This window comes from Echinops telfairi, unplaced genomic scaffold (assembly GCF_000313985.2).
Source record: "Echinops telfairi isolate 266 unplaced genomic scaffold, ASM31398v2 ScPeMD7_1;HRSCAF=3_0, whole genome shotgun sequence".
NCBI classification, from domain to species: domain Eukaryota; kingdom Metazoa; phylum Chordata; class Mammalia; order Afrosoricida; family Tenrecidae; genus Echinops; species Echinops telfairi.
Window position 1 is genome coordinate 37275464 of NW_022103896.1, and position 12494 is coordinate 37287957.

The 12494-nt window shown below is 50.3% G+C and overlaps 1 protein-coding gene across 1 annotated transcript in view; it reads left to right on the forward strand.

The window, feature by feature from the left end:
• Positions 1-12494, forward strand: part of LOC101641989 (neurocalcin-delta) — a 102303-nt gene that overhangs the window by 86442 nt on the left and 3367 nt on the right. Inside the window, exons 3-4 of the mRNA XM_045287211.1 lie at positions 10098-10101; positions 11645-11771. Coding sequence (XP_045143146.1) covers positions 10098-10101; positions 11645-11771 — 131 coding nt within the window. The remainder of the gene's footprint in view (positions 1-10097; positions 10102-11644; positions 11772-12494) is intronic.

Consider the following 12494-nt stretch of genomic DNA (forward strand, 5'->3'; position numbering starts at 1 on the left):
CTACAACTTTGCAAACGAACAAATTGGTGTATTCTGTTATATTCATATGATAATCTCTCTGCTTGCCATTATTCTGGGTGAATTGGAAATTTGAAAGGGGGGATTTTACTGAATGCCCCTTTCTGCTCCTTTTCTTCTTTGTTTCCCTCTTTGAAAGCCCACATTCAAGGCCCTGTCACTATCACAAGCAACTCGGTGCCTTTGTGTGGATCCTCTTTTCTTGTCCATAGCTGGTCTGTGAAGGCGCCTTGGCTGTTCAGTAGTTATGAACTGACAATTTAAAAGTTTGAACCCACCAGCCACCCCCTATGGCCTGGGGATCTGGTCGCATAAGGATGGGAGACTGGAACCCCCGGGGCTAGTTCTCATCTTGTGGCGTCCTAGGGGCTTGAATCAGCTCAGTGGTCCAGAGTCACAGCTCTGGACTCGAATCAGCTCAGTGGTCCAGCGCCACAGCTCTGGACTTGAATCAGCTCAGTGGTCCAGCGCCACAGCTCTGGACTTGAATCAGCTCAGTGGTCCAGAGCCACAGCTGGCCTTCGCCTTAAAGACAAGGCACACTTGCAGATCCTGCATCTGCTTCAAAGGAGCCACTGTCTGCTGAGGGCCTGCTTTGGACCTGCATCAATAGCCTTAGAAGGTGGCCAGCTGGAGGGTCAACACAGAAATGGGTTTCTGGGTCTGCCATTTTTCACGGGAGTAGAAACCCTCACCATTCTCCCATGCAGTGGCTGGTGGTTTTGAACTGCTGCCCATGTGGTTAGCAGCCCAAGGCACAAACCACTACGCCACCAAGGCTCCTATCTTGGACAGAGCGGGTCAATACTAGTTTTCTTTTTCTGTCTTCATGCATCCCTCTTTGTTATCCCTGCATCCCAAAACCATTCATTACTCCAGCGGCAAGCAGCCTCGTGGTGGTGTTAAGCCCGTAGTTGCAGGCACCAGGATAGCGCTTCCAACCGTGAGCGACCGCTCGATGGCTTCACACCCTTGGGCAAGGTTCTTCGCTTCGCTGTGCCTCAGCTGTCTGATCGTGAAAGCGAGCTGACAGTAGGACCTGCCTCCTGGATGACTATACGGATTAAATCCGTTATTACGAGTAAAGTACTCTACACATTGCCAATCCCAAGGGCAGACGCCGTTGCTAAGGGCCACTGAATGGATACTGACTCACTGAGACCCACACGACCAAGGAGAACTGCTCCACAAGGTTGTCCAGGTGGTAATCTTGATGGGAGGAGCCTGGTGGTACGGTGGGTTATCCAAGAGCACTGGTCCATTGGGCTGCTAGCCTCAAGGTCAGCAGTTCGAAACCACCATCCACTTGACAGGAGAAGGATGTGGCTTTCTACTCCTGTAGCGTGGCAGTCATGGAAGCCCATAGGGGCAGTTCTACTCTGCCCTATTATAGGGTCACAATGAGTTGTAATGGACTCTAAGACAATGAGTTGTTGGTAGTCTTTATGGAAGCAGATTGTCTGCCTCCCATGGCGCCTCCGGGTGGGTTCACACTACCAACCTCTAGGCTATATCAGCTAAGCACCTATTTACCACGGAGGCTCCTTTGCCATGGGTCATCAAAGCAAAACACCAGACTCACTGTTATAGAGTCAATGCTAAGTCATAGTGACTCCCTGGTGGGTTTCCAGGACTGTAACTGTTTGCAGGAGTAGAAAGCCCACTCTTCCTTCCATGGAGCTATACTGGTGGTTTTGAACTGCCAACCATGGGGATCGCACCCCAATGCATAATCACTTCACCGCTTCACCCCCAGGGCTTCTTCCATAGTACTGGTGGTTCTAAGTCACACCATTTCCAGAGTTAGACCAAGGTCCCTCCCTGCTAAACACAACAAAGTGAGGTCATTTCTGATGCTAAAGTCAAAGTAATAAAGAGAATTTCCCATTAACTTTCAAGTTACATTGACCTAGAAGTGGCATGCGTGTTCACAAAGTAGAAGGGGAAGGAGGGTGGTACCCCAGGTCAACCTCCTAGGAGTGTACCCTGAACCAGTGGTATTCGTGAGCAGATCACGTTAGGAACGCCTGGCCGCCGTCAGCTGCCGTTTTCCGCACCAAAGACCAGTTACTCCGAGACTGAAACAAAAGCTGCTGCGGTTCTCACAGGACTCAGACCGAAGGAGCCTCACCTCTCCAGGATTTGTGCTCAGCACCAGGAAGTCCTCAGATCTTTACTGCTGACCCAAGCCCACAGGCTCCCAACATGCATTGGGACTGTTGGGGAGGTGGAGGTCACCTCTCTAGATTCATTTCCACGTTTGAGTCAGGGACTTCTTCCAGGCTGACAGCAGTGCTCAGAGACACTGCTCTGAGGATAAAGCTGGAATAGTTTCTGTTTAGCATAACCCTTATTTTGATATTAGTGATTGTTCCTGATACACTTGTTCAGATTATTAAGTCGTTCCGATGTGGGCAAAGCTTCCTTTGAATTCCCTCTGGGTACTGACCAGGGATATGGAATAGCCTTTCCCTCGGTGCAGCGCAGAGGACATTCCCTCCACCCACCGGAGAAGCCCAGGGAGGGACAGTCTCCCTTGGGGGCTTGCCTTGGTTTGTTTTTGATGGACTTCACTTTATGGGAGATCACTTGGGCAAGTGGCAGGCACTGACCGCCTTGAGGGGGTCCCTGGACCAATCTTATAAGCTCCTCTCCACCACAGCAAACGTGTCCCAATCACGGCCCATTCCAGCTCTGGTAACCCCGCCTGTCACTAGGATGCTTTGATTTTCCCAGACCATGAGTATGTGTGAGTCCTCCTTGACCTCTCACCTCCTTCCCAAACTTCTGTACACCAGCAAACCCTTGGACACCATATGACCCCATGCCAATGGTCTCCCCCATCAGGATGATGGGTCTTTGTCTTCTGCTTGTCTTGTTTAATGCAAACAGAATTTTAATAAATGCCCTGTTTAATAAGTGTTCTTTTAGGAAATAGAATAAAATAATCCTCATTGTGTTAAAACCAAGCTTTCCCTCATCATTGTGATTCAAGGTTAATTGGCAGCTGTGATGAAGGGCAGGCGGCCATCAGAAGACCCCCTACTGTGGTTTCCCACATTGTGGATGAATGCGATCTGAAGGCAGGAGGTTGGAAGTTGTCTCAGTTAGCTCCGGTGCCTCTAACAGAAATACCACGCGTGCCTTTAACCCACAGAAATGTACCCTCGCACAGTTAGGGGGCTAGAAGTCTGCAGTCAAAGGGCTGGTCCCAGGGGAAAGCTTTCTCTTTCTGTTGGCTGTGGAGCAAAGTTCTTGTCTCTTTCCACTTTCAAAACAAATCAAAACATCATAGGAGAACTCTCATACCTGCAGGAGGGGCAAGTGAACATATCCTAGTTACAGGTGGGGTCACAGAGCTGGGATGGGCCATGATGGGGACACATTTGTTGTGGGAGACAGAAGAGCTTGTAAGATGGCTCCAGTACCTTCTCAGACAGCGAAGGCACAACACTTGTCTAAGTGACTTCCCATAGGGTGACCTCCATCAAGAACACACCTGGCCAGGCCCCCAAGGGAGACTGCCCCACCCTGGGCTTATCCGGTGGGTGGAGGGAATGTCCCTTCCAGTGCACTGTCTGAAGGTCAGATGATCTGTGGGCTCATCTTGGAGGTCCGCAGGTGTCTTGGCATCATTCCCCACATCTAGGAGGTTCTCCGCACAGGGACCCAAGGTCCAAACGACAGAGTCTGCTCCCGGCTCTTCCTTCTTGGTGTAACTGGGTCCCTTCTCTGCTCACTTTTTCCAAACGCTGTATTGTAAATTGGGTGGAGGTTTACAGAGAGAGCCAGTAGAAATCAGTAGTTTGTTTTTTTGACCTTTCATTGTGAAGTAAGTGAAGATCGACAGAGGAGATGGTCAGTCTTGCATTCGATAACCCCCACACATTGTGTTTCGCTTCAGTGATCCCCTCAAGGCAACGTCACTTATTCCAGTGACTTCTTGGGGTGCCGGTTTCCATCCCTCTCCTTGGTTCCGAGCCTTTTTAAACTATTTCCTTGGAGAACTCCTTCCCGTTTGGGCTCAAATGGTTGATTGTTCCAAGGCGTGTATGCCTCACTCATATTATTGTTCTCCTTATAGGTCTGTCTATTGTTTGGCTAAAAATTGAGCCATGGAAGTTAGTTCTGTTCCAGACTTGAAAGGTGACCGAGGGCTGTGGGCTCGGGGGTTCCACCAGTCTCTCTCTAACCAGTGTGTCTGGTCTTTTTTGTTGTGATTTTGAGTTGTTTCAGATTCACCACCTCCACCCCCACCCAGTCTAGCTAAGGCCTTCTACTGTGATTGCTTTCAGAACACTTTGTGTTTCTGGTCTCTAGAGGAACTAGGGGGTCTGTAGGGCTGTAGAGATGAATGGTCTCTGAGAATCTCGGATTTCGATCACTCTTCTTGCCTCCAGACGCTGCTTGCTCCGTTCCTCTCTTTTATATCTCAAAAAAGGTTGGCTCAGGATACAACCTGGGCCTGTTGGCGGCGGCGGCCTGTCTCATTTAACAGAACTGCCCCTAATCCTGCCTCATTACCATCGGTAATTGCATCAGATCACACAATAGAGGATAAGCACATAACACCGAGAATCCAGGCCTAGCCAAATTGGCACACATTTGGAGTGGGGGGAGGACATAGTTCAATCCATAACAGGAGTGTCCTGGCAGGCCACTGGGGAGATCTCATTTTTGTTTCTTTTATCTATGGAAGGAGCCCTGGTTATGAGTTGGGCTATGATCCCAAAGGTCAGCAGTTTGAAACCACCAGCAGAACCTTGGGAGAAAGATGAGGCTTTCTACCCCTGTAAACAGTTACAGCCTGGGAAAGTCACAGGTCAGTTGAACCCTGTCCTATAGGGTCAGTCTGGGTGGATATTAACTTGATGGCAGCGAGTTAACTATGTGGGATTTTTGGGGGGGAATTTTTTAATCACCTTGTGATGACACAGCTGTATCTATCCATACAGTCCAGGTTCCCAGGGGGCATAAGCAGTTGGAATTAGTTGCTAACCTAAAGGTTGGCACTTCAACGGCAGCTCGCGATGCCACAGAAGTAGGCTCGGTGGTCTGCTTCTGTAAAGATGACAGCCCAGAAGACCATCCGGCCGATGTGGTCTATAGCACATGGGGTACCGTAAGTTGGGAGGGACCCCAAGGAAGTGGGGTTTGTGGTTGTTGTTGTCTATGCAGTGACTTGAGGAGGCCAGGAGATGAGGGTGGTGCCGCCATCAGACAGATTCACAGATCATCCCAGCAGATCTCAAGAACCAATTCAGGCAGCCACCGGGTGAGTGTTTGTGCACCGAGCATCAAAATAGGGACCAGAGAGACTTCTCAGCATTTTTTTTCCAGAACCACTTCCTGAGTGACATTGGCATTTTTTCCCCCAAAGAGCTTTTCTACATTGGTGTCATAGACACTGTCACTCTTTAATATGTTCCATCGAGACCGAAAATGCTGAGCTCTTCTGGTTCTGAAAAATAAAAATATACAGGGAAGTGCTTCCGTTGCATCTTGATTTGGCCCCTGGGAATGCAGGTTCCAAACTCTTTCTTACTTCCTCATGATGAACGTGGACCGCAGATGTCACCCTGGAATGCAGCTTAGACTATTTCCTGGAGAGAACTCTGTGTAGGCAATTGCTTACCTGAGAGACTGTCTCGAGAACTGACGTTCGTGACTGCTTATTCGTTGTGCTGGGTGGGTCCCTTTCTTACTAAGGGATTAATCTTAAATCCCCTTAGAGTTTAAGTTAACTTTTATCATCCAGTGGCATCTGGCAAACCTCAGTGAGTTCCTAAACCCCAAAAAACTCACTGCCATCCAGTCGATTAAGACTCATAGTGACTATAGGACAGGGTGCAAGTGCCCTCCTGAGTTTCTGAGACTGTAACTCTTTACGGAGCTAGAAAGCCTCATCCTTCTCCCCTGGAGCAACTGGTGATTTTGAACTGCCGACCTTTCAGTGATCAGCCCAACATGTAACCACTATGGCGCCAGGGCTCCTTTAAGCCCAGAAGGCACCTCTTTCTGGCTTCTTCCCTGTCTCCTTTTGGAATCCTCTTCCTTCTCCTGCTCCCTAAATATGGGCATTCCCGAGCAGGGCTCCTCAACCTGGTTCTTTATTTGCTTCCTTCTCTCTAGAGGCCTCCCAGCCTCGGTGTTTTCTTACTTTCAGGGGACTGAGTGCGTGGCCTGCTGTTTCACCTTCCTGGGGCTGTGCTCACAAATCGACCACACACCAAGTGGCTGCAAACAGCAGGAATGTCTCACAGTTCTGGAGGTTGAAAATCTGAAGTCAAGGTGTCAACATGGTTTCGTTGCTCCTGTTGCATCTGGAGAACATGCCCATGATGCTCTCCTAGCGGCTAGCTGTGTCTGGCCATCTTTGGCATTCCTTGATGTAATAGCAACACCACTCTGCCTCCATTGCCCTATCTGTGCACATTTCCCCTTCTTAGGACTCCTGACCTTCAAACCCAGCAGCCACTCCCAGGGGACACGAGGAGCCTGCTTGTTCCCATAAAGATTTACAGCCTGAGACCCCTATATAGGATTGTGTGGGTCAGAACTGACATCGTGGCGTGGGTGATAGTCACTGCATGAGGCCACACGCTAGTCAAGTTTCCCTCCTTGTCACTTGATTACATCTTCCAGGACTCTTTCCAAGGGAGGTCATACTCACAGGTTCCAGATGGACACACTCTGCCAGCCCAGCACCCACAGATGAGCTTGTGGTCCAGTGACGTCATTGTAGAGTTCAAGAGCGTGAATGCACCCAGGTCTCTATCTTCAGTCCCAATCTTGAGCACTGATAGCTCCAACGGTTAGTGGACATTTCCGCTTGAATGTTACATTGGTATCTTAAAAAAGAAGAAATCAAAAAACCAACTCATCCTTGCTCCCCACCCAAAAAAGAAACAAAAAACTTAAATTTTTTTATTTTTTATTTTGGGAGGAGGATGGTCAGTAGCCCTCCCATTCATCCTGTCAATCAAACAAAAGATAGCTTCCTTCTCTCCTCCATCTCTGTCTTCATTCATTCATTCAGTCATCGGGCCTGTCACCTCTGTGTCCTGAAGAGTTTTCCCGGCTGTTAGTCCTGTCACAGAGGGAAAAGCACAGGAGATGGTTTAGGGGCTTTCAGCTCCATTTTTAGGAGCAGAAACTTTTGTTTCCCCCAAGTAAAACCGTGTGTGACACTCAATGTAAGAATGGAAAGACTTGGGACCCTTACTCTCCCCTCACGCACCCCCTGTCCCTTCAGGTGCTTTCCAGACTTGCATTTCCCAAGTGACTTTACAGCCACTGACTTTGCTTGTTCTTCTAGCTCCAAATAATAAAAACACATCATTTTTTATATATATATATATATATTACACACATATACATACATACATATATATATATCCTATATTTAAATCCCCCCTCCCCCTGCCTCTCTCCCTCTCTTTTCTGGATATCTACCATCTAGAAGCAATGGCACGCTGCCTAATATCTTTGGCCCCTGGCTGCCATCAGAGGACCCTGGGTATCTGGTCTCCTGCTGGCCGAGCCTGCATCTTCTGATGAAAACAAGGAGCCCGGTTTCCTTCAGAAAGAAGATTGAGCTGTACTCCCAGGATTGTGAGAGCCCCTGCTAATACCACCACCAGTGGGATTGATCAGTTCAGACACGAGTCCTTCCTTCTCAACATTCCTGACGGAGAAAGAAAGGAAAAGTATAAGTCAGGAGGAAGGGGCAGGCCCTGACCACCCATCTGGAGCTGTCCCAAGTGGGCCCGGGGCACAGCAGGAGCTGGCTTGCCAGTGTCCTCTAGCTCTCTGGTTACCCCCAGACCCCCAAATGGGACTCTTCAAGTTTAATTAAAAACAGGATGGCCCTCCAAGGCCTTTCACTGACATGGCTAAAAATAAAGCAAGGAAGTAGCTTGGCCTCTTCACAAACTTGGCCTCTTCACAGTTTGATCCTATTAAACTGCTGGGGGGTGGGGGGTAAGGTGAGGGAACGGGCGGGTGAGAGGTGAGGGGGAGAGCTGGAGTTAGTCACAGACATGATTCGTTTCAGATTGCCGTCTGGGCTGGTGTCCCTCCTAGTCCTTTGCTGTGGAGTCCCAGGCTTTGAGGTTTGAATACAACCACTTCTCGGCTGCTGATGCCATGGAGGGGAGCAGAGGGACAGTTCCCCAAATGTGCAGATTTAGTTTTGCAAAACATTCCACCACTCTCCCTGCTGGTGACCCCTGGGACTCATCACCCCTGGGACTTGTCACCTCAGCTCGTTGCTCACGGCCCTAGTTCCACCCACGTCATAGACTTGGGGCTATGAAACTCCAGTAAGCCCTCTCTGAACTGATACACAGTCTAAATAGATGTGTGTGGACTGCGTAACAGAAGGGTTTTTTAAAACCCTTCACTTGCTCCCCAGCCTCACAATGCACTCAGACCGGGTGCCTTCTTCCCACTCCTCCCCAAGTCATCCCAGAGCCCCGGCTTGCAAGACGGCTCCTGTCCTAAGTCTCCTACGCTTCCCCGAGCGTCAGTGCTCATCTGCTAAACCGAAAGGTGGGCAGTTTGAACACACCCGGTAGCTTAGCAGTAGGAAAGACGTAGTCAGCTGCTTCCATTCTCCTGTTTCATGGGGTCAAGATGAGTTGGAATCAGCCCAACGGAACCTAGCAACCATCAGGGCAACCTGCCTTCCGTGTTGGTCATGATCACACTTGTGTTTTTGTTGGGATCCTGCCCTCATCTTTCTGTGGAAGTCCTGAGATGCTGCTGGTGGCGAAGGTGCTCTGCTGCCCTTGGTTTAAGCTTGGAGTTCACCCAGAGGTGCCTTGGGAGGAAGGCCTGGTGGTCTATATCCAAAATCTCAGCCTGGAAAACCCTATGGGCTACAGTTCCACTCGGATACACCATGCATTGGAATCAACTCCAGGACAACTGCTTTTGCCTTTCTCTGCCTCAGATCTGCTCTTTTAGCATAATTTCACTGCCGTCGAGTTGATGCCGACTCATGGTGACTCTGTGAGACTGGGTAGAATGTCCCCTGTGGGTTTCCAAGATTGTTATTGTTTACAAGAGTACAAAGCCCTGTCTTTGTCCCAAGGAGCTGCTGGTGGTTTTGAACTGCTGACCTTGGGGATCACAGCCCAATGCATAGGCACTGGAACTCGTCCAGACTTCAAGGGGAGTACAAGTGACTCCTTTGCTAACAGACATTTTATCTGTTGCTTGATGTTTTTGTCTATTTGTTCAACAAAGAGATGGGAGGAATACCTTCTAGATTATACCGTTGACTTCTTATCAGAATTGTAAGAAGGGTTTCATGAGGCCCAGCACTCCAGAAGAATGGGTTGCAATCCCTGATTCACTCACTACGGTGGGATCCAGGGGGAGTCTGGATGAGGGCTTCCTCCCACTGACTAAACTGTGACAGAAGGATTATCGTCTTTGAGTCCCCGCTGACTCACTTCAGGACAGAGCCAGACTGCCCCATCTCGTGCACCTGAAGGAAGCAGACGGCCTCATCTCTTTCCTGGAGAGTGCCTAGTGGGTTGGAACCAATGGCCTCTCAGAAGCTGAGCACCTCATCACAGTGGCACCAGGATGGCACCCACTTAAACAGCTTTCCTAAAAAAAAGGGGGTGCATTTTGCTTTCTATTTGATGTGTCCCACATTCTTGGTTAGAATGATTAGAGCAAGAGAAAAAGACGAGGAAGCAGATCTGTCTCCATACCAGGAAGGAATGTTATCGCAGAGCAAATATTTAATAACCCATTGCTGAATACATGATGAGTGATAGTTCTTTTTAATTCGCTAACACGTTACCTGCAAATGGGGCAGGCGAGATGGCTATGGGCAGTAGGTGCTGCTAGGAAAGCAAATGCGGGATCACTGCTATCTCTCCGCAGTTTGGGATGTACACGGATACTTTCAAATGGCCCACAAGGCCCTTGGTAGCCAGTTGCTGCCTACGTGAAAGCCACAGCTCATGCCACCGCCCCCCTCCCCTCTCTCAGCCTGGGTGCCCTTCCCTCCACCCCGCAGTTTCTGCACACGCACTTCCTGCGCCTGTCTCTGCTTTAAGCCATGTAACGTCCTGCATAGGCCTGCTGCTCAACCATCACTCTTCAAGGAAGTCTGCTTGTCTTCCAACTGGCTTTGTTGTAGCCTGTCACCGAGTGGATTCTGACTCATTGCAACGCTCTAGGAAAAGGTTGGCCTGCCCCCGCCCCCCATCCACCCCTACCCACCCACGCACCCCACCGCCCCCCCTCCCGCTCCAGGCTGTGAACCTTTCCCTTTCCGGTCGCACATTTCCAAAGCTTTTCTCCCACGGCCAGGCTGATGGCTTCCAGGTGCAGCCTTTCTGTTCGCAACTAACTGCTTCACCATTGCACCACAAGGGCCCCTTCCCCTATTATATCATTGCCCATGCCCTCCTTGGTTGCACTTGGCTCAGTAATGGTTTTACATGCATTTGTCCAATTATTTTAATAACGGCTGTCTACCGTCTTTTCACGATTCAGTCCCCTCAGGGCAAGGGTTGGGTCTGTCCTCATCCTTGGTGTCCGTTGGTCACTTGCTCAACATATGGTGGACACAGAGTGAGTGGATGAGGGCATGGGCATGAGGGAGGGAGTAAGCGAAGCAGGCATTCTGCAAACACTGTCGGAACCCATGAGCCCCTGGCCTAGTCTGGAGTGGTCCACGGGCACGTGCTCATGGCTTCTCAGGTGCAAGGCCAGAGCTCCTGACAGGTTCGGAATTGTTAAGAGATTTCACATGAATAGGCCTTTATACACGCTGGCAGGTGTATCTGTCCTTGAAGGGCCTAAGTCAGTGGTTCTCAACCTGTGGGTAGAGATCCCTTTGGGGGTCGGACGACCCTTACACAGGGGTTGCCTAACACCATCGGAAAACACATATTTCCGATGGTCTTAGGAACCGAGACACCGCTCCTCTATCCGTCTCCAGGCAAATCCACCCACCTGCAGATACACCCACATCCGAATACCCGGCGTGAAGACTATTACCCATGCTACACCAGGCTTCAAGACAAAATTTCACTTCTTTGTCATTAGAAATCAATATTTCATACTATATAATGACATGGTTTTTGTGATGAATCACTATGCTTTCATTATGTTCAGTTTGTCACAATGAAAATACATGCTGCCTATCAGGTTCCTAACAGTAATAACATGACAGTGATGCAGTAGAAAAGAAAATAATTTGACGGTTGGGGGTCACCACCACTTGAGGAACTGTATGAAAGGCTCGCAGCCTCAGGAAGATTGCCCATCGATTCTGGAACGCCGTCTCCATCCTTCCTCCCAAACGTGATGTCTGGTTAGAAATGCAGACTCTCCTGCCTCTCATTTAAATAAAATCCCAGGGCCGCTGGGGCCTGGTCTGCACATGAGAGCCGGAGTCACAGGAGGGTGATGGTCTTTGGGAAGGTGCTGGCTAACTGCTGACCTGGCTTCCCTCCCCCGTGATTATGGACCACAGCGACCCTTCGGCGGGAACAGGACTGGCCTTCCGTGGGGACGGGAAGCATTGTCTTCACTCCTGGACCGGAGAGGTCCGAGAATAGGGCTATTTTGTGCCGAGCACATGTTTGTCTGATAGCCCTGTGGCTTCTGTCCGCAGGCAATCTATAAGATGGTTTCCTCTGTCATGAGAATGCCGGAGGATGAGTCCACCCCAGAGAAAAGGACAGACAAGATCTTCCGCCAGATGGACACCAACAGAGATGGTAAGAGGCGGCAGGGCGGGGGCTGCTCGAAGGCACAGGCACCCCAAGGCGGGAGAAGCAAGATAGGGGCGACAGTGGCTCTCGTGGGCAAGCAGCAGGATGGCTGGACGGCCACAAGAGAGCTGATCCCTGGAGAGAAAGGCCTTATTTCTAGGTCCTTCTCTCCCCCTCTGCAGCCATTGTCTACCCTCGACAGAGCAGGAGAAGGCTTGTGGAGCGGGAGAGGAAGGCCCAGAGGTGCTGCAGAATGGCACCCTGGCTCTGCTCTCCATGCTGCGCCCGCACCTCCAGGGGAACTGCAGTACAGAGGGGTCATCGTGCCTTGGTGGAGTTAGCATTCCCCTGACTCCTCTCCTTGCAGGAAGACCCCAAGCTTTCCTCGGGAAAAGAGTGTGCTGTGGGGAAAGGGAGATGTGCGAAGGTGTGGAAGTGGCTCTGAGTGGAAAGTGTTGTGAGAAGTCCTAGCACAACCCCCAAGACGCAGGACATCTCCCTCCTCCGGCTTGGTTGATGCTAGCTGCGTGTAGCCACTGGCTGCCTCTTTCCAGGAAGAGCCAGAGGCCCCAGAGCCCCAGGGAGCAGACCCAGAGCCAGATGTCTCCATGGGCTCCAGGGTGTGTGCAGGAAGCACCAGGTACAGGGAATTTGAAAGTGCAGGGGACCGCTACTGTCCCTTTTCCCTTGTTTGTTGTTTCCTCCACCAAAGGGCCCTGGCAGTCAGTG